The sequence below is a fragment of the Nomia melanderi genome, chromosome 3, assembly GCF_051020985.1.
Source record: "Nomia melanderi isolate GNS246 chromosome 3, iyNomMela1, whole genome shotgun sequence".
Classification (NCBI taxonomy): Eukaryota; Metazoa; Arthropoda; class Insecta; order Hymenoptera; family Halictidae; genus Nomia; species Nomia melanderi.
This window is the reverse complement of record NC_135001.1, coordinates 8,210,091-8,233,434: the sequence shown is the minus strand read 5'-3', so window position 1 is coordinate 8,233,434 and position 23,344 is coordinate 8,210,091. Positions and strand designations below refer to the sequence as shown.

Here is a 23,344-nt window from a genome sequence, read left to right as displayed (position 1 = left end):
CTACAATATAACATTTGTCCGTGGATTGTTGTTTCAACAAGTTGTGTGAACGCGTTTCCGTTAACCCCTTGACCTACGATTTTTTTCTCAACTATGATCGACACGCCTACTTTGTTATTAAAAATTTATTGAAAAAGACAAAAATCCTAGGCATATTCTACATCTATGTTTGCTCTAAGCTATAATAATTCGTGACAGAAGAGTACTATTCAATTTGTATTCACAAAAATTAAGTAATATTTATGTTTGTTAAATTCCGTTTAAAATCTTCATCACGAGTCTGACGCGTTATTATAAGGCAAGGGGTTAGGTTAAACATCCTCGCGAAATCGTGTTCCATAACGGCGAGTTGTGGTTGTCAGGTGAGCCAGCCGGAAGAAGGTCGAGGAAGGTCATCGGCTCGATGTCAGCGAGTCACGCGGGCCAATCGCCACTTTCTTTTTCACGGGAAGAGACATTTAAACCGGCGCACTGGCCGGCCAGTTGAAGACAATTCGTTCACTTTCGACAATTTTCGGCGCAGGAAGAGGAATAATGTTTCACGGTTTCTGATCTGGTTCGCTTCCTGAGAAATCTTCCCGTCACTTTGCTTTCTTTCTTATCTTGGTTGTTGCGGGGAGAAATGATTTTTCATAGACGACGTGTTTTTCATTGTCCTGAATAAATATTAAGATAATGATGCATATGATATTAATAATTAACGAATATAATTAATACTTCCTTTGATACGCTGAAAAAATTGAATACTAATTTAAGACTAATTATCCTATCTACCGATATGATGATACGACTCATTTAATTACTGAAATCCTGTAAATTAATGTTATGTTTATTAAAAAATTGTTTATTTTATTCTTATTACTCTCGGACAAAGTTTCTGACAGAACAGACTCGCAATGATTGATTGTTTTAATGCGTCGTTTCATTAATCGCTTTAATATACTGTCAATTATTTCACGACGTGCTTCGATGGGCCGAAAAGAATCCGATAATTATGCAGGCGACACCGTGGTTAATTAATAGCGGGCATGCGCAAGCGGAAAGTTCCAGTTTTCGAGTGTCATTATCGAGGCGTCTAGAACAGTGGTTCTTATCCTTATAGAAGTCATAGGAACAGTCTTGGTTAAATATATTATAATATCACGTGTACATAACAACGAAAATAATTCATTTATCATCAATGCAATTTCAATTTTTAGAAATTATAGTTCTCAAGGTGAACGAATCCTACTTTTTTACTGTAATACGCAACTGTACTATAGTTCTTAAGGCGGTACTGTAGTTCTGAAAGCATCTCTTAGAAATTACGTTAGAACTTCACTCTTGGGAACTACAGTTTCTGTAGAACATTCGTCACCAATGTATTAAATTTACAAACTCATGAGACTGCTCTCTAACGAGTTACACCTACATTTTTTCCCACAGTACTTCACATAAATTCCTATAATTTTCCGCAACGCTTATAACAAGCTCATAGAGCATCAGCTAACACTAGGTTCACGAACAGTTATTGTACAGTTTCTTCTATTGTTCCTAGACAAATTGATCTTGTACCTTAGAAATTACATATTCAAAAATAAACAGTCAGTATAATCATTCATTATATTAATCAAAATCGACTTAAACGTTTACTGAATTAACACGCCCCATTCAGTTTTGACGTTCTTCTATGAGAAATAAGCAGAACATTTGTTTCTAAGATAACAATTTCTCCGTTAACCGTTTACCAAAAAGCTTCAAAATTTGCTTCAGCCCAATATCTCACGTGTTCTAACACGAATCGTTAACAACTTTTCGATAAGAATGAAGCCACACGATTTGCTTCTACCAACGAATGACTTAACACTAAACGTACCAGCATTTTATATACAACTATCCACTCTAACCAGCTGAATAATTAGTCGTAAACTAAAAGTAAACAGTTCGCACGAGCAATTCTTTTAGTAGAAACTACACCAAATGGAGAAACTAATAAACCGATTAATCGGGCAATATAAGAATCGTTAGAAAGTTAAATGGACGAAAGAAAATACAAAATTTTAAGTCATATTTTAAAACCGGTCGCGATACGTTTAGCATTAACACGTTCCGTGCCGGACCATTTTTTTAAGACTTTCCGTTCAGGCCGTATGGGGCGTATACGACCCTCACTTTTACAATCAATTAAAATTAAATAAACGCAGTATACATGATATTAAAATACCTATCTTTGACTCTACACTAAATTTTGAAAAAGTTCTTCGTTTTTCAATGGGAGTTCATTTTCGGTCTGAATGGAAAATTCAGCGTGGGTCATATACGCCTCACGCGGCACGAAACGTGTTAAGAACCACTGGTCTAGAAGAAAGGAACGAAAAAGGAGCGAACGGAATGGAACGGAACGGATCGAACCCGCTTCGGAATAAAATGAAATCACTGCGAGTGACAACGGCGGTGCTTCGAAAAAAGAATAACCGTACGGCGAGGGAACGGGATGGGGAGGAGGGGATTGTAACCGAAGATTTCGCCGCAGGCAGGAGGTTACGCAGGTGTGCATCGTCTTTGTCGCCCGTCGAACCGATGGACTTTCACTGGCGGGTCTCTGAACCCGTCTCCACGGCCGCCACCTTTAACGACATCTCTTCCGGCCTGGCTTGACGGGTCGTCGATCGTGAACTTGAAAATCGGACTTGCCGACTCAAAAACGTTTCGTTTCGCGAACGATCGTTTCGCGCCTCTGCGAACCCGCACATTATCACTTTAACCTCTTACCCTATGATCTCTTTCACAACCGTACTGGGTAAAAGTACTTTAACACGTTAAGCGCCACGAGAATCTAGAATATTTTATACATGATTTGTTCCTTCGTAGCGGAGGTAAATAGGAACAGTTATTAAATATTTGCCATCAGAATTCTTACATTACGCTATTGTTAACTTATTTATGTTACTCGATATTTTTAGTCAACAGCAGTTATCTTGCATATTGTAGTTTTACTCAAGAAATTAAGAAGCGTCGGTCATCGATGACCGACACGGCATTTGTGTTAACCCATTCGATATTAGCAATTCTTTCAATGACAGTCGTCGTGATTAAAATATTTTATTAAATGGAACATATCGTCTTTATAAAATACAAGGAATATTCAAGAAGAAATATCTTCGTAACTTTCTGTACGTTATACCATGCGTTGCAATGCTAGATGAGAACACACGTAAATGTAATTTACTCTTTATTTCATAATATATGAAATGTCGATCGTCACAAATATGTGACGCTGGTAGCGAACGTGTTAATGTGAATAATTTATTAGAAAGCAGAGAATTTGGTACTTATTTGACTCGCTACTTTTTATTTACTTGAGACGTCAACGATTGATAACAGAAGAGAAATGTTTAATTTGTATTTAAGGCAAATAAATGACGTTTAGATTTGTCAAAGTTAGTTGAAAATTTTCATCGCGGGTCTGATATGGTAGCGGCAATGGGTTGATAATAGAATCATTAAGTAATCGAAGTAATTAGTTGTTTTTTATGGAAACTATGAAAGTGCGGTTATTGACATTCTGATTCCGTTGTGTCTAGTGTAGTGAAGATCTTTTCGATTTTTCGGGAAACCAAAATTTCATTTACGTTCTGCCATTTTCCTGAGAACTTGCAATGCTAATCGCGATATATATATTCGGTAGAGTTGATCCTTCGCACATCAAATTTTTATCACATTTCCTTTACAACTTTGCATTACTATAAGTGTTTCCCTTGAAATATATTCCAAAGAATAGAACTTTGTTTCTTCCCTCCGGAATTTCCATAATGTCATAATTAATAATAATTATTTTCCATATAAACATATAAAATCTCCAGTCCAATATAATCCACTGTTACAATATCTGTCATGTAACATCTAAATATCCGTGCGTGAATTCGAGCAACCATTTCGGTTGCAATAAATCGAGAATGACACTCGTTGGACCTCGATACGAGTGTGCGACCGGTGATTTTTATGAACCGTCGCATTTTCAATTAATCTCCTGTTATCGATCGATGTGAACGTGCTACAGAGGGAATGAATTATAATTTCAGAAGCGTGTAATATCTCGTTTCGCTCCCTACAAATTTAACCGGCGGTTTTAATTGAATTTCCTTCGCTCGAGAATGATTATCGGCCACTTAATAAGCGATCAATTATTTTCGAGTGATAAGCGTGCGTGGACGGGGCCATTTTCCGTGATTTGCGCGTGAACCGGATGAAACTCGCGCGCGCGCGCGAGCGCGTTTTCTTCTCTGTTTTTTCCCCGCCGCGCAAAGGCGGTGAAAGTGGCCGGCGAACGATCCACGAATCGACTGAAAACGCGATTTTTCATCGCGCCGCGCTGCTGCCGAGTTTCTTCGTCCATCGACAATCTAGATTCATGCCAGTGACCTTAATAATGCCCGCGCGTAAGAGGAAGAGGATTACCGAGGCCGATTCTCTGGCAGACATCAACTGAAATATGAAAAATAGATATTGGGTTGATGTAAAAGTTTTCACGTTTTTTGTACGTGGTTTAACAAACAGATGTTTTTCATCGAAACAAATAACACCTATTTCAAAAAAAATTATAACGTGTATAAAGGATACTTCCTTCTTTGTTTTTATATACTTTTGGTCTAACCAATAAACAGCTGAGCTACTAAAGGAAATTTAAAAGCTAGACACATCGAAACTTTTGCATGAAAAAAAAAATAATTAGACTGTGGATCTTTAATGTGAATGTTTGCTAAAGTTTGCTGTAAAACGAAGTATTTTATTGATATAAATATTTCAACGTGTGTATTAAAACAGCGACAATTATATTTGTGATTAATGTATAATCTAGTATGGTAATACATATTCGTTGCAAAATTAGAATCACGATAGAAAATGATTTTTTATAACAAACATTGTGAAAAGTACTACGATTTAGATATTTCGTGTATTATTATACCATGTGGAATTTGTGCAACTCTGCATTTCCAAATTTTCTGCGTTTGCATAAAAATTAGAGTTATGGACAACGAAGATCAGCAAGAACATGAGAAAATAAGTCAAAAGAAGAGAATAGAATTTTTTCGTACAAGGTAAATTTATACTTATTGATTTCATTTTGATGGAATGAGTTGAAATGGAGAATTTCGTGGGTTAATTCGGTTCGAACCGCCAGGAATTTGTAAATTGCTCGGTGTGATGACGGTGATCAACCAACCACGGCTGTTAAAGTTTTTCAGTAGGCGGTGCATTACAATAGTTTCTATAATTATATGATCGTTAAATTGTTATAGCTAACAAGCTTTAGTTATCCAGCTATGCGATTAGTCGATTTCGATCATCGATACGGGGTCCATCGGTTATTAGCAACTATTAAATTCCAACAGGTACATATATGATCCATTTCTGTTATCAAAAGAAAACTCTACTTTCAGATACCATTAGAATGAATCTCAATTGACTGTCGTACATATTCTTTCAATGAAGTTCTTAGAATTTTCCAACGAAAAGTGTTCCTTTCAATCATTAATTTAAAACTATTTTGTAGATAAACTTGCACCATTTTAAATTTAACTAACTTTTCAACAAAAATATAATGACCTTTTCAATCTGCAATTCCAAAATTTTCTTATATAAAGTTACACTTCAAATTTGGGCAACTTTTCAAAGAAGATTTAGTGACCCTTTCAATCCTCGATTAAAAAACTTCCGCGCAAAATTACGCCACTTCAAATTGAAACAAGGTTTCACCGAAAAACGTAGTCACAATATCGATCTTTAATTAACAAATTATTTCTATTAACTCTTTGAACTCGAGAGGTGAGTCTCAGTCACCACTTGATTTAGTACAGCAAAACTATGAAGTTGAATATTTAGTATTTTAAATTAAACTTTGTATTGCTATGTGGTATAGTCAAATAAAATACCTTTGGTGCTTAATTTATCTTTGAATTATTATTAAATTAGTTTCAAATAACGTCATCTGTATCTCATCAGAAAATGTTGAATCTTTCTAGTGAAAAACTTTCGAGTGCAAAGAGTTAAAAGATATATCACTTGAAATTCAAGCAATTCTTCAAAATCATTTCCTAGTTGCCTACCGTTAAATCACTCGCCAAGGGGTAGCGCTGCATTCCGCTCTACGAAAATTCAAATCGCCGATCCTCGTGGATCGAATTTCGGGAAAAAACGTTCCCTAACAGATCGTCGTCGGCGACGGAAGAAGGCGAAGGCGAACGCGGGAAGTAGGTCGGTGAGAAGTGTCGGTCCTTCGTCGGAGACACGAGGAGCCGCTGACTGAGCGCCTTCGTCAGTCTCGCGAAGATATTCCGGGAGTCAACAGGTGCGTAGGAGCGGGCCTCCTCTGTCTCTTTCTCTCTTTTTTTCTCTCTCTCTCTCTCTCTATTCCTCTCTTTCTCTCCGTCGTTCTCTCTGCTCTCCTCGCGTTTCTTTTCCTTCCTTCCTTCCTGCGTGCCGCGGGCCGACTACGATTCTCTCCGTCTCCGCAAACGGCGAACGACAACCGGCGCCGACACACCGATCGATCGTTCCGCGGGATTTATTCGTAAGATCGCCGCGCGCCGCGTGTCACGCGGACCCGAGAGAACCGCGCCTCGATCATCCGTGTGCACTCGCCTTCATTTTTTTTTCCTCTCGCGATCTTCTCGTCACAGCTTCTCTCCGCTTCCGTGATCTCTTCGGCTGGAGGACTGCGTGCATCGGGAAAGGAGCAAGAGGACTGGAACAACAAAATGGACAAATTTAAGGTAGGTTTCCTGTGTGTGTATGTGTGTGCGTGAAAAGAGATATGTTTTTTGGAAAAACTGTGTGCAGTAGGATTTTAATTGATATTAGAATTATTTAAGTGGTAATGTGGCAGTTTTTGCGTGTGTGAAAGGAGACGTTCTTTTTTTGAAGAGTGTATACAGTGGGATTTTGTTTGTTCACGTAAGAGTTAATTAAATTGATATCTAGAACTGAAATTTCTCAGATTTAGGTGAACGTTTAGATTTTCGAATAATTTATTCTGGAATCTACACGCGTGTAAATTGTTGGTCACCCAATTAAATCGGATAATTGAAGTCTTAGAATATTGCATCTGTCTTCGTAACGAAAAGAAATTGATCTTTTATTATGACGATCTTTTGTGTGATTTTTCTAGTAATTATGAATAGAGTATGAATCGTTGAATATAAGAAAATTGATTGAAAAATCTTGGATCTCGTTGTTAAGTAGAAGCGAAGAGATATTTCGTCGAAACTAATGACTCTATTGTGGCGAATAATCGCCAATAAAGCTGGTGAGTGCAGTTGTTAGGAAAATTGTGAGGCGGGGAGGTAATTATCGTATAGGCTAATTGAATTGTTCCTGTATCGGAATATACGGTTCTTTACGACGCGGATGAATCACTGCAGGTACGAAAAAGAAAAGGTAGCGTGGGATGGAAGAAAGTCCTGTGATTGCATCGATGATGCACGATTGGTTGTGTTCGCCTGTTCCTCTTTTACCTGCGATCGACCTGCTCCTCTTGAAAGGAATCGCCTTCTTCATCGATGAATCATTCATAATTTAGAATCTATCGATGCAGCCGTTACAGTGTCCCAAAAAACAACGCGCATGATTCTATAAACCTCTTCAAACTTGCATGTTTCCTTACTGTTTAATATTTACAGTTAAAATGTCACGTCATATGGACAGATTCAAATGTTCTCGAAGGAACGTTAAATCACTTGAGCATGACGCATTCTAAAATTGAAAAGAGTAAAAAACAGAGAACTCAGCTGAAAAAGATTAACAAATTTCAGACCTGTTTTATAAACCTCAGCTGAACAGAATTACAGATGAAAATTCTAAAGCCATTAAAGAAATTTGCGTCCTAAAAATTTCAAATGCAAATTTCCGAACTGTTCAAGAAAACCCAGCTCAGAAAGGATTTCGAAGCTGTTTGAAAAATGTCGACTCATTAAAAAATGAAATGTAAAGTACACTAAACGCAAGCTAAATACAAATGAAGTGTAAGAAATATTTAACTCGACATTGAAACTAATTAATTCGATAACGAAAAACCTGGCTTGGTCTCGTATCGGCGAAGATATGTTTAAATCCTCGTGAAATCGTTCGCGGTTCTCTAAACCAGCCGTTGGACCGTGAAATCGGGGGTGATTCGTGAATTATCGAGCTTATGGGGACATGGAAAATTGCAGCGTCGCTGGGACTAATGAACGGCGCGCGATTAACGTGCGTTTCGTTGGAGGAAGTGCACAACGGTTTGGCCCCGTTCCGTGTCACACTGTATTTCCGCTCCAGAAAGTTCGCGGACGTTAATTCCGCGGCGATTAACTATGCCTCCTCGTCCCTGTTTCGCGATTTTTGCCCGCCGCTTCTGTCAAATTCCCGCTAAGATTCACCGCTGGACTCCGTGACAGTCTAATTAAGATTACCGGAAATGAATCTTACTGCTAACGAGACGCTAACATAACGTCCACCAGGGAAAAATATTTTCTACAATCTTCCTGGTGATTATCGAAAGTATTCTTCGCGTGTTTAATCTATGATAAACAAGAATTGATATAGGTATAATTTATATTCCTTAATGGACTATATTATTATAACGCTGTTTCCATATAGTTAAGTACGTCGAGAATTATGTCAAACTGAAATTTAATGATATATGAAATCAGTGTAATATATTTTATGATTAAATCGTTGAATTACTTTACTTTCATTGCTAATTATTACACGTTTTATAATTTAATTGTGTGCTAAACACATAATTTGTGTCTTATTAAGATTCAGCTCTTTGCATACTTTTCACGGTTACTTCACATCATATTTTTCATTCGTTCAAGATACACATGTTTCTGTGGAATTATTAACACTAGATTTGCGGAGGTTTATTGTACATTTTATTCTATTGTTCCTAGAAATCTAGATGTTCGTTCGTATAGAAATTGGAGCTTCGGCAACAAAGAATGGCGATATGTACAATCGCATCGATCGAATTAAACTGTTACCATATAATTCCTCTAAAATTCAATATCTATTGTCTAATAACTACACACCAAGTGTGTACAGTCAACGACGTGTAAAGTTTAAACCTCAAAATATGTTTTTATATGACAACAAATACTTTTTCCAAATATACAATGTAAATCCAAAAGAAGTTTCAACTTTTAGGCATGATTTTTAACACTTTATCCGACAGGGAAAATTAGATTAGTTTCAGTTTTATTAAGAAAACTGTTAAGAACTTTACTCAGAATTGTTTCAACCGCATAGGAGTTCCGGTACAGTGAAATTATAAAGTGAATTTGATATTAAACTTTGTATAAAGTATCAATATTTAGAACATTGAAATAAACTAGCTTTGTTTCTTGATCTTCCCCTTGTTTTACAGTGTCATGTATATTTCATTAGAAAAGGTTGAATATTTCCAGTGACAAACGATCGAGTGCAAAGGGTCAGAAGACACTATGCTCTCGGATGGGTTAAATCGAGTCAATAACTCAAGAAGCTTAAAGTTCACCGTGCCCAGATCCTTCTCCACCGATAAACCCGCGTTCTTCTTACCGTTCTACTCTGTTATCCTTCGAATCGCTAAGAGTTCATCAGGAGAAAGAGAGAGAAAGAGCAAAAGGGTAAGAATTTTCGGGAGGTCAAACCTCCTACTAAGGTCAACAGATACGCAAACGAAGAGAGAACACGGCAAGAGTTTCTTGTCGCGCGGGCGATCGCGCCGATCGAAAGTCACCGGATCGGAAAAAGTGGATCGTCCCGTGGCGGACGCGTGCTGGGGCCATAGAGACGTGCCGAGCGTGGAATCGCGCGGGGCAAAACGTGCCCGGGGAAAGCATGTCGTTCCATTTCACTTGTCGACGGTCCAGTCTGCCCATGCAAGTTTGTTTCGGTCCTGTTTCTCTCTTTCTTTTTCTTTTGTTCTCTCGTCTGGCGGTGGCTCCCGAGAATTTATGACGATGGGGCTGCAGAATTATTTAAAATTTTTGGGTACTTGTGTATTGTACTGGCTACCTTTATTTTTATGAAATGAGATATTAATAATAATAGTATTAATAATAGTAATAATAATAGTAATAATAGTAATAGTAATATAGTTCTACAAATGTCATTCGATTTTTTCGAGTTCAAACGAAATATAATTGTTCCCGTTATTAATTCATATAGTCTGTAGTAAATTTAGATACAGAAAGAGCATGGAATTTTTTAGTTTTATAGTAAGTTAGTAATGGTAAGTGATTCGAACAAGTGTCAAACTAGAATCACACAGTATATAGCGCAAGAAATGACAAATTATAATTGAATGCATGCAAATCCATAACTAAAACAGAAATTTTTCTTTTCTATTCTGGAGGGGCTGCAGCCCTGCAACTATATAGTATGCTACTTCTAGAACCGGCTCTACGTTCGTTCCATTCCTCGGTTGTTCGAAAGTTATTCTTCCATTTCGTTCTGTTTTTTTTTCCTTTGTTCCTTTCTTTTCTGGTCGCAGTTGTTCCCGCGAATCAGCGAAATCGAGGAAAACCGGACGCCACGCGACTTTTTCTGCGGAGGAGGCATTCTTCTGATGACTTTGAGCCTCGTCGATCTGGTTAATAGAGAGACCCGCGATACAATGTTCAATCTTTTATAGCTGACTCGTAATTACTCAGTCATCCAGTAAAAAATTAAGATAAATGTTTTTTAATCCAAAATATATTGTCCTTAACAACCTACAAATGAACATCTATAGATATGTATATAACTGATATTTGATTAATTTATTAAAAAATATTTTAGCATGACATTTTATTCGAATCGTTATTAAGTGACCGGAAATCAAAATGACGACCGAAATAACTTCAGTTTTGTAGTTTAACACGTTGACTGCCACGAAAATGTCTAGCATTTTGAATAGTACTACTTATTCTTTAATAACAAAGGCAGATGATATTGAAAATAATTATTAATGGTTTAGTATCACAGTAGTCATATTACGCTATGATCTAGCTACTTATGTTACTAAATATTTTTATTTGAAATCAAGCTTTTTATTATAGCTGTTTTTCAGCAATTTGGAAGCTGCGGTCATCGGTGACTATCGTGGCAGTCAACGTGTTAATGATATTACTACACATAATTACTATAGTTTACTATACAATATTTGTTGGGACATTCTAATAACTGAGTCAGTAGGTGAAAATGCTTCGAAGATCGTACACTGATGAATATTATTAATATATTAATCGGTAGATATTATTGTCCAGGAAAGGAGGGAATAATGGCTTCTATTAAGACGGAAGCGCGATGGGACGAAGGAATCCGGAGGACGTCAATGTTGATTCCATCGCGATAAATAAAACCTCGACTTAATAATAGAAAGTATACGGAGACCGGTCGGTTACTGCATCGCTATTTTCTAATCTCGAGAAAGAATGTCGGCAATTTCAGCGAGCTATTAAATTTCTCTCGCCGCGATTACCTTCGCGTGATCGAGCGGCTCCCTCAATTCCCCCCGTTACAATGCATCGATTTCTGTCGCCTCAGTTCCGGCTAACTTTTCTCATTAGCAGCCGTAAATCCTTCTTCAATTATCCCTCTTCGCGAGAAAACGTTCCGGCAGGAAACTCTATCTTCGCGATCGAAATCTGGTTCAAAAAATTCCTGTCAGATAAATAATTCCCTGTTTTCGATCTTCAATCAATATTTCTCTATTAATTACTCTTCATATACGTACTCATTCCTGTTCCACAAATAAAAAAAATGCTATCAGCTGTGAATTTTCATTCGATTACCCTAAACGGCCGAATCAAACGTTTATCTTTGCGATCGCAATCCTATTAAAAAGTTTCCTATCAAGTAACTAATATTTTATTTCTGATCTTCATTTTATCACTTCTTCTTTTTCATTTTATATAATCTTTACTCTTCATTTATTCATCCATTTGTCACGAATACAAAATATACCATCGTTCACAACGCAAACGAATGTTTCGGATAATAAATCTGTTCATTTTTGTTCCCCGATTAAATTCTTGCATCGATCGCCTCGCTAATGCTACTTTAACGTCCAAATTGACGTGTATCGTGTTTGCACGCATTATGGGTTCCGATGACCGAAAAATTCTTGATTAATTACCCACAATTACGAAGGAAAATAATGAACCAGGTTAAAAGATATTTCCACATAAGCGCGAACGATCCCAGAGATTTTGCTCGAGCTCCCATTCCCGTCGACTGACTTCGAATCAAAGACAGAACTTGTTGCGGAATTCGCGGCGCGGCTCCGTTTATAGAACGTCTTTCGAGGCAGGATAAAAGGGAACGACACGGGAGAAAGTTCAGTGACTTGATAAGGCGCAAGTTCGCGGACCCTTCCCTTTTCCGTTCGATGTAACGACTCGCGTAGAAAGTGCGCGCGATTGCACTTTTTTTTAATGGCCTCGAAAGCCCGGCCGGCCGGCGACCGAGGATCGACGCAACGTCCGCCATACTTCGACGGATCGTGCCCGGTATCCTACTTAACATGTTCGCGGACGTGGATGCTATGGCATTCATTTTTATCATGATGGACAATTACACGAGTCCTATAACATTCAAATTTATATCAGCCCCATTATCAAGCATTTAATTCTATATGATTTTAATTTTTTGAAATTACTATGCACTTTAATCCTCGGAGCTTTAATTCTATGTAACCTTAATTTTTTTTAATTATTACGCACCATCATTCTCAGTATTTAGATTTTTCGCAGCTGAACATTGAATATTTTTGTAGCTCAGTAAAGTTTGAACGCGTTAACACATTCGCGACCATCGAATTTGTCGCTTTTCTGATACTCGTTGCCGGTGAGAACGAAAAGAATCGTAAGCCGACTGCCGCGAATTTCTAATGTTAAAACTAAGACAAAAATTGGAACATCTCTTTGGGAACATTAGACTTGTAACGGCCTGTTGTTTGAAAGTTATTATATTTGAAAAGACTCGAATTCATATCAGCCGTCCCGATTGTGCTAACGCATTACGGTCCGGCCTGTTTCCGCGATAATTGATGCGTGGAAAGAGATCATTTGAATACGATCAGAGTACGCAATATTAACCTAGTCTGTAAGAAATTATCTCAGTGCGTAGAACTTGTATTCTCAACTGAACGATAATTATTTGAAAATATTTCTATATTACAAATAATGCTATCTAACTTGATGACGTTTGGCAAGATAAATGTGTGGTATTAATAACGCAATTCAATTAAATAATGTTATATTATATGCATTATTGCCATATACGATGAAGATTCCTAAATTAATTTAAGGTTTACGGAACGCGCCAAATTGACGAATATTGGATTTTAGAAATATTATTTTGTAAATGTTTACGCCGATTTTGATTGATGCGATCACACTGATATGTACCCTAATTACCTACTATCAAATCGCCAGTTTCCACAATCTAAATAAACGAGCATCAATTCTTTTAGGAATAATAAAATGAAGTGTACAATAAATGCCCGTAAACCTAGTGTTAATAAGCATCAGTGTTGTTCAGTGTACACAAATCAAAAATCAAAAAGTTATTTCACTATTACCAATGTTTTCTCTTCAAAATAAATTTGCAGTTACAATGGAATGTAACAGTTTTTTGCGTTTCTTCCAAATTGTCGAGGATGAAATGGTATACGAACTTAGTATCGAAAGTAAGTAATACACTGAGAGGTTAATGTGTATCGTTTTTCGGTCGTTCAGCTCGAATCGAGTCGAAACATCAGTTTCCGATGTTGAAATTCAACAGAAGCACCGCGTGGATCGGAAGTGGGTCACGCGTAAGACAGGTATTTACTTGCACGCTGTTCACGATGCACCTTCGCGCGCGCGTTACGTTTGCCCGGGATCGAGGAAGGCACAATGGACTTCCGGTAGGCTTGTTTCCAACGAGGTGCAGCCGCGTAACACATTAGTCGTTACATAAAACGAGTTTGTAATTAGTGCCCGCACTACGCGCTCTTCCTAGATGAGCTTAACGGTGCCAGCTGCTGTTTTATTGTTAATTATTCAATCATTAATTCCGCGACAGAAAGAAATTTAAGCTTGATAAGGAATGGACCTTAGTATTAAATAAGAAAGGTTAAAGAACAATGTCCTTTATCTTCTATTTGTTTTACTGATTCAGTATTTCGTTAAACTATTACAGAATGAAATATTAAATACATGTTGAATATTAAATGTTAGTTTACTCGAATATATAATGTTTATGTTTATTACATATTTTTAGATTCATAGCTGAGAGTGAAATTTTTATAAAGTAGTACATATCAGTGGTTTTCAGTTTACAAGGAATCCGACAGAAGATTTATATTTTCCTCTATAAAATAATTTTAAGCATTCAATTTTTTCCTTAGAAACTTATGAAACCCCTACTCAGCTCATAATAATCGTGAAACGAATCACAAATCAATATCCCGCCTCCTCGTGTTCCAGGTAACGCTTCTCCTATGCCTGACCATCTCAGCCGTCATGGCGTCAGCCGCGTCGGAGGTGCCGAAGCCCAGCTACGCGCGAACCATGCTGAAGGTGTCGAGGAGCTTACCAGGCGAGACGGAGGAATTGCAAGTGCGGACCAGCGAAGGAAGTTTGGCGACTCTGATCGTCAAACGAAGGGACAAGTCGATACCCGAGGACAAGCTTGAAGAGACGCAGAGAGTCGATCTCGAAGAGAAGAACAAGACTTCCATCCCTCTGCAAGCTTTCAAGCTAGTGAAAAACGAAACAAAGAGCAAAGAAGAAGTGAGGAAACTGGAAGAAGCTCAGATACAGCAGCTGAGAGCCAAATTGTCGGACTCCGATAACCAAAAAGGCGCGGCGAAAGCAGAGAACAGTCTGAGAGAATTGAAAACAAGTGCGACAGAGAGGGAGCAACAAACGGTTAGCGAGAAGAACATCGATTATGGCAACTGGACACCTTTGGGAACGGATGGCAGAGCTGTACGCTTAGAGGAATCCACCACAGAAGAGTACCAGAGCTGGAAACCTCTTCCCAGCGACATGAAGAGCAATTTGGAGGAAAGAACCAGCTACGCGAGGTTCGATCCCGCGTTTCCGACCAGCGGGTTGCTCCTGCTGCGACATTTCCAGGATAGATCACAGAGGAATCTTCCTGTCCCTGATCAGTCGGAGGAAATGACTCGTTACACCTTCCTGCCTCATCAAATCCGCTCAACGAGGACCAATATAGGGGCCAATCTGTCGAAGAACAGGGATGCGAAGAATGTGCCGCCGGAAGTGATCGTTCGCTCGGAGATCAACGTGAAGTCGGGGCCTAAGAGAACTCCCATGACCATCGACAGGGATGGAACACCTGTTATCCATGGGAAGAGGGTCCCCGATGAGCCTATCGATAAGATTCAGACCTGGCGCAACGCTAGAGTGATCAATAATAAATTGATACACGAAGGAGCCAACGCTGACATGCTGGATCCGTCTGTGAGCTACTATCAGGAAACTGGGGAGAAGCAAGGCTTCGAGAGGTTCTTCAGGAACGTGAATAAGAGGTACGTGGTTGCAGATTTGGGCAAGATGTAATCTTGCGTGTTGACCGTTTGACTTATGATTTCTTGGTTTATTGTATGATTTATGCTGTAATGTTTTGAGGGATTGTTTACTAAGGAAGTAAGCGGAATTCTGGGGTTACGTTTGCTTCAAAGATTAATCGGTTTTGTCACGGGTCTAACATATTGTAAGACTAGAAGTTGAGGTTAATGATGAAAATGCAGTTTTTAAGTCGATTGTAAGTTAGCGTTATAAGTTGTTAATTAGAACTCATTGTAATTATCTGGATAATAATTCTAAATTAACCACGGTTGACGACTAGAAAAGAGATTTTACAGTCGATTTAATCGTTGCACTTGAATGATCGTTCTTCGCGTTCATTGGCTGAACGAGTAGATACCCACGAACACTAGTACGCGAAAGAGGATTTCAATTTCGTCCGAGTCCAAATTTAATTAGAGAAGAACCTGCTCGAAGTTTTCTTCCAAAAGAAATATTACTTCTATCAAATCCCAAGCAACAATTCTCCGTCACTTCTTCCAACAGGTACGGAAAAGACATCGAAGAGGAAGGAAAGAACGTGTTCTTCGAATGGGACCCGAAGAACTACAAGAACGAAGCCCTGAAGGCAGAGGTGTACGAGCCAAGAAACGATAACTACCGCGCGAGCGGTCACAAAAGGATGCTCCATCCCGACGGAGTGGCAGTGTACCCTGTCTCCCAGTTGTACAGCACGCCGGAAAGCCAAAAAATCGCCCCGGTGGCCTTGAAACCAGGTGCCAGAGCACCTGTCCTCCAATACGCTCACCCAGAATTGGGTGTGCAACCGGCGAAGATCCTGAAGAACGAGAAGAAGCGTCCAGACAACTTTCCTGAGAACCAGTACTCGTTCACGGAGCAAAAGCAGAAGAAGAAGTACGTTTTGAATGATAAGAACATCGTGGACACTTACACGACCAAGAACTACTACCCGAACCAACACTTTTACGGGCTGAAACGCCCGAACGACGCGCCATTCTGGGTCAAGATCTCCGAGAACCTGAAGAGCCAGTTCTCGAACGGCGTCGAGAAGGTGTCACAGTTCACGCGGCCAGTGATCGATCCCTTAGTAGAAGCTACACACAAGATATCGCAGAACCTAGGCCTATCCAAGGGAAAGGAGGCTCAAGAAAAGATTGGCACCGTTGCTTCCGGCAGCAGTATCTTGATTCCAGCATTAGGACTAGTTGCATCCGGAGCTGCTTTGGGCATAGGAGCAGTGGCAGTTGGCAGATACCTAGACGTCGACGTTTTAAAACGATCGAACGGCGTGATGGGTAGCGAGATAGAGTACCAGAGAGCTCTGGATGCTGATCGTCCTTTCGGCGAGCAAGATTCTGAGTCTTCTCAGAGGAACAATGGAAAGTTCATCGGAGGGCCGGTGTATTTCCTTGAGAATCTCCCGAGGAATATACATTCCAGCGACGTTAGGAATGATAATGATAACTCGAGTAAAGAGAATGGTGTCCTGGTGATCCTCGAAGAGGATCAGAAGACAGAGAACCAACAGAAGGAAAAGGAAACGGGATCAGGGTCTGTGGTGAGCAGAAGCAAGAGGAGTTCGGACTACTTGGACATTTTCCAGGCGGATGGGGACTTCAGGAACCTAGTAAGGAGCAAGAGGTTCCAGAGGAAAGGCGCGGATTCCATCAGCGAGATTGTGGAGATCGATCTACCGGCTAAAGAAGACAGCATCGATGTTACTGAACTTCTTATTCCGAGGAAGAAGACGGCGGCTGAGAGCTATGGCAAGGAAAAGGAGGAAGATGCGTCGATTTTGATAGTCGAGGATGGTTCCAGGCCTTTGAAACTGTTTGACGATCGATTAGGGGCTGAAGCTTCTAAAGGGAATGATTTGGATAGTTCGGCTGGAGCTTTAGATGATACGGAAGGGAAGAAGAATTCTGTGGATGGCAGAAACGAGAGGCGAAGGAGGAGTGTGGAGGGTGATCAGGAGCTTGAGGATGCTCTTCAGAACTTGGAGAACGCGGAAGTGGCCGAGGTCGCGCATATCGATGGGGATTGGACGAATACGCCGTGCGCGAAAAGAATATTCTGCGACGCCATGGTACAAAGGGGCGCTGATGCGGTTATTATGATGGAGAAGAAAATGGCGGCTTTGCTGGGCCTGTGAGTAGCTTCAATCTTTTATGTAGTAATGTAATATAATTATAATTGAATAGTACCTATATTTATGATTTATTATATTATAATTTAATATACTATAATCTATTTTAATGATGTTATTAATAACGATATAACAGAACCTCGATTATACGATTTAATTAGGTGACTAATGATTCACATAAATGGCGACTCGAGAATGTTCGAAGCATAATTTTAAATTCTAATTACATCAATATCGAGATGAAACCCAAGAATATTCGAACGATCAGGCTCGTGAGTAATCATGAATCTGGAAAGTAGCGACTCGGTTAATCGAGGTCTGAGAATTTTTCTCCGTAAAAAGAATAACCCGGTCGCGCTTTACAAAATAGAAGGAAGTCTCGTTGTTCCACGCCGATGATATAATAATGTTGCCCCGGTTAGCATACGATTGTGCAGCTGACTATGTTCGCTGGACAGACAATGGGCTTTCGTTTTCGCGGGAAACGATCGAGCTCAGGAAGAACGCACGCCACCGAATTTGGTGATACGAATTTCCCTTGTGCACTTCGGACGACCATCTTGTTGCATCTGTCTTTTAAAGTTTGGAAATACGTAGAAAGATTCGGTTTCGCAGTCTTAATGAGTCCTCCGTTATAAAGGATATAGGAAAAGAAAAACCATTGAATAATAGAAAGATATAATATTACTACATGATTATTACATTTTCAGTTTCTGTGGAAGCATGCAAATTACTATCATCGTTGCTCTCGCGAAATCTGCTAATTAAGATAACGAAAATATTTCTGTTTCACTTTTCTGAACGTGGCGAAGCTGAAGGAAATGTAGTTTCTAACATTAGTATGCAGAAAGGGAAAGATACAAATTAATAGTCAGCTACATAATTAATCACTCACAAGTTATCTCAGAATGGGGCCGCATAAAATTAATTCTTTTATCTTTTGTATACTGGCTCTCACTTTTTCCTACAGATCCACGAACATTTCCATTTTCGAAGAAGAATATGTTGCAGCGTATTCTTCTCAAGATGAGTTTTATAAATTATATTATAATATTCCATAGTAGAAAGAAAGCGGAAGAAAAGTTACAATTAACGTTGGAACTACCGAACTTAAAATTAATGAAGTTATAAAAACATAAAGGCATAAAGCTATCAGTCTGCCAGGAATTGACTCTGTAAAAATGTAATTTGCCAACAAATTGGAAACGAATCTCTGCAGTTACTCGGTAGTTCCAGTGTTAACATTGGAACTATCGCACTCGTCAATATGACGGATTCCAACTTTCTGATTTCTCTGTCATTGATGCCCTACAAGTGTCTATTACACGAAATGCATTTGAAAATAAGTAGTTTCACTTGAATACCATAATGAATACACGAAGAAACCGAGAAAAATCAATTTTTATAAAATGTTAATATTACATATTAATATTACATATTAATCATATTAAACACTCGGTAGTTCCAGTGTTAACACTTTATTTAACACTTGTGTACGTGTCTACTTGTAAAGCTCTATATCTTTAAAATCAAAGTATGCCAAAATCTCATCACGTTGCTTTGTTTTAATTAATTTCGTTTGTTTTAACACTAAAACTACCAGACGGGTCGAAATGATCCACTTCTGATTTCTTCGTTTTGAAATTATTAAAAAGATAACACATGCTTCTCTAAGAAATCATTAGAGAAATTAATTTACCTATGCGTAAACTGAATTGAAACTCAATTAAAGTCTGAATAGATACATCCTTGGAGTTTCTATAGAGGAGCTGTCAAACAGACAATTTAACTGCCCGGCAGTTTTAGCGTTAAAGCAGCTGATTTTAATAGGTTATCAGTTGTTAAATATTCGGAATCTGAAAACCGATTAATAGGCTTGCGGTAGTTAAAGCGTTAAGAATGCAACGGATGAGAGACTCGTCTTTCTTTGATTTTCAAAGGACGTCCGCGGGCTTTTCCTAACACGCGCGCGTCCCGTGCGTGACGCGGCGCGCGCCGCATGCACAGAGTGAAACTGTGCTAAGAGGTAAAAGTCGAATCAGTCAGTAGGACGTCGCCGGCGAAAGCTGGAAGAAAGTTATCTGTTCCTCGCTACGGTTCCGTCTGGCCATCGTGCCTCTTCGATTTTTCTCGTGGCCCCCGACAAAACCTTTCGACTTCGAAGATCGCGATTGTACAACAGGCTAATGAAAACACGGCATCCAAGGCCTCAAACTTTTTCATACTCTAACTACCACATTAATGGAAGTAAATTTTTTCTACAAAATTTTGAAAGAGAATCAATTTTCTCGGTGATACGTTAACTGAACCGGATTTTGTTGAATCTATGAGATACTACAAATCTTCGCTTCTCAACAGACATCTCATTCCTTCGTTAAAATTCCCGACCAGCATCCAACGCAACGCGAGTTAATTTATCGTATTTATCCTAAGTAAACGCTTTAGAACATTGCGATCATCGCCGATATCCTAGTTACTTATAGAAACTGAACAAAGCCGCAACAATCTTCAGTTAACCATTTAGTTCCATCATATGAAAGCACATATTTCCATATCAATAAAATGCAAACCAGCGAACCAGTCGCGATACTACCGGTATAAAATCAGTATGGTAATAACCACCTATTCGTTGACAGAAGTAATAGCAGTGTCTATAAAAATATTCATTTTTGTTAAGAAAGAATGTTTCCCGTAAATGTCCTTATTTGTGATCGAAATCAAACAAGTCCTCCACGATCAGATTCCGAAAATCCCGAGTGAAAACGTTTCTAACCAACTTTGAAGCACTAGCAGTCAGATCGACACCCGATCATCGCCCAAGGTCTTCCCATTAGACCACTAAACACATCCACGATCTCTCGTGCATCGATCCCGACAAATGTGACTCATTTGAAACATCGTTCTCCCCGTAATCTCTCGATTCGATCCGATCGACAGGTCTGTCTTTTCCTGCGGCGCGACTTATTAACAAGCTCAGAAGGTCCCGCCGCCAATTACAGACGAATATCCCCTTATTCTACTCGCTATCAATTATATCAGCCCGCCATGACCCCCGGCAAATTGTCAGCTCGCGGTAGAGCTTTCTAAACGAATCTCTATCTGCCATTAATCGTCTGTCTTTTGCATACCTTTTTTAGGATCCAGCCGGGTGCCGCTGTCCAGGTGTCCAGTCATTTTCAGGAAGTGATGGACGCGGTGAGGAGACACGATTGTTCCAGCTTTCTGTGCCCCCAAGCCAGGCCTGGCAACGTGTTCTTCTAAATCCCACTGTTCCCACCGGGATTCCCGCACGAAAAACGGCGCGATCGTGGAAAGCCGGACGCTGATAATAAATCTGCGTAGCTGCGGGCCCGGTGAAAGCGGACCACCGGATCGCGTTATGGGATTCCGAACGAATATCTGATCACCTTCGCAAGCGTGCGCAATCGTCATCTTGAGGACTGCATTCGCTTTATAGTCAACGACCGAAAGATTAAGGCCACCTTAACTGATATCGATTGAGAATATTTAGTAACCCGAGTAATTAGATAATAGTAAAACGCGAGAACTGTGATGCTAAATTGTTAATTGGTAATTGTAATGTGTCTTTGTAATGTGTCAAGAGCCAGCAAAGGAATTAAGCATGAGTTATGACAAATTGATATGAGGAAATGAACAGGTATTGGTAGATTCTCAAAGATGGCACTAATTTTTTTATTAGGGACTGTTGAACTTTACGCTATCCGTAATTATTCGAATGGGGTTGACTCTTTATTTGTCCTTGGCGTAATGAAATGTTGAAATTTTGTGTAACGATGGTTAGATGTCTTTTTGCTGATGTTATTAACATGGTGATTATTTTTCTGCAACTACTATTGATGGTTACTGTGTGCAGTTGTAATTTATTGATGTAATGTATATCATTTGGATAATTATGGATGGTTGTGTGCGTCCGAAGGGATCGAAATTCGAGGAATTCCCGAAAGTGACGAGAGTAATTTAGCCTAAGTCGAAGAAGCTAAGGAAACAGCGGAAAAAGAAGATGAGAGAAAATGGACGAATTTACGGCCACATCTGCACTTCGAAATTCTCATTTGAATATTCATTTATTTTTTCTATTTTTCTTGTGTTTACTTCTAGCTCATTACTTTTTCGCTTTCGTTTTCATAATCCGATTCGTAAGTTGTTCCAATTTTCGAACATTAATTTCTAATTTGTATCTCTCGATTCCTCGAGACGCGTAGAATTAAGAGTGACGTTTCAGGCATCAATCGGACCATAAATTCCATTTACTGTCATTTTCATTTTCAAGCAGATTCTCGGAGAAGAGACTGCAAACCGGTCTCGAGCCAAAAGTGTACATACCTGCCACTCTATTTAATGTCATGCCTAAGCAATTAATCTTAAGAGATTAGAGAATAAGATTTAGAATCCAGATTGGCGATCAATACGAAGATCCTTCCGTTGGCAAGAGCTGGGTAACTTGAATTTAACCTTATCCATTTTAGACGGTGGACCGAACGTTTCGAGATCCAGGAGATTATGATAATTATTACCGTTACATCGTCATTTTAGTTGAGGCAGGATCAATTTAGTTGATCCCCTTGCCTTTCAATTCTAATGAGATTCATTAACCAATATCTTTAATGAATATAATGATGTAACAATTAATACGTTTCCGATTATTCATTTTGTTTTTACTTTCAAAGTAATAAACAAATTTTGTTAACAAAACGTAATAATAGAATAATTACAATTTTCATATTTTTTCCTAATTACAAGTTTTGTTTTTACTTTCAAAGTAGTTAACAAATTTTCCGAATTAAACTGAATTTTTCTGGGACTCGAGGAACTTTGTATGCGCGTGTTCGACGTACGACTCTAACCGTGAGATTTGGGTCAAATTTGAGTTTCCCTTGGGTCTTCACTTTCACTCGATCGCCGGGTTCGACGCGAATGTTCGATCCCGTCGACTCTCGCGCCCGCTGAACATAATTGTAAGATGGTTTTGGATTCATTTTTCGCGGGGTTTCGACTCGAACATACGTCAAAACTGGACTGGGGATTCTTATGCAAATTTACATTTTCATAAATGTAATTTAAAAAAATTTAGATTTTTAAGAGTATACTTTAAAAAGTTCAAATTTTTAAGCATATAATTTGCAAAATTCAGATTTTCAGAAATATAATTCAAGCATACACTGAAAAAAATTCAAATTTTTAAGAACAGTATGTAAAAATTCACATTTTTACGAATATAATTAGATAAATGGAATTCTTACTAAGAATAGTTTCTCATAACAAACGTTCCCGAATGCTCTACACTATGGATAGTTTATATATTTGTTCGTTTTCTATGCATTTCGTGCAAGTTTACGCTCTCAAGTATCTCAACAGCCATGAAGATCCACAGTCTGGTCGCAACAGATAGATATTTATTTCGTTCCCATTTTCGTCGCGGGGAGAGCTCGGATTTCTCGAGATGCATCGAATGTACGTGCAAACTAGTAATAAAACGTGTGTTCTTTCGTTTTTACAGTAATCGTGAGACTTTTAACTCTTGACCAATCCCCCTGCTTCACGAAACGAAAATGAATACTTAAAGATAGAAGTTATTTATTTTGTACTGCGTGTTATGTATGATCCTAACGAATGAAATATATTATTTTATATGACA

General features: G+C 38.8%; 2 protein-coding genes across 4 annotated transcripts in view; one reads left to right on the top strand and one right to left on the bottom strand.

Moving 5' to 3' along the window:
- The window catches only part of LOC143174344 (uncharacterized), a 27,668-nt gene extending 6,736 nt beyond the window's left edge, over positions 1-20,932 (bottom strand). For 2 of the 3 annotated variants that reach the window (XM_076365738.1, XM_076365737.1), the window contains exon 1: positions 20,817-20,926. In XM_076365738.1, coding sequence (XP_076221853.1) covers positions 20,817-20,862 — 46 coding nt within the window. In that variant the 5' untranslated portion in view covers positions 20,863-20,926. Of the gene's footprint in view, positions 1-20,816 lie in introns of all 3 variants that reach the window. The other variant, XM_076365736.1, reaches the window with a different exon arrangement.
- Positions 6,280-23,344, top strand: LOC116429897 (uncharacterized). The gene is made up of 5 exons (XM_031983404.2): positions 6,280-6,328; positions 6,660-6,752; positions 14,454-15,523; positions 16,068-17,690; positions 20,826-23,344. Exons 2-5 carry the CDS (start codon positions 6,738-6,740, stop codon positions 20,947-20,949), a joined length of 2,832 nt encoding a protein of 943 aa, XP_031839264.1. The 5' UTR covers positions 6,280-6,328; positions 6,660-6,737; the 3' UTR covers positions 20,950-23,344.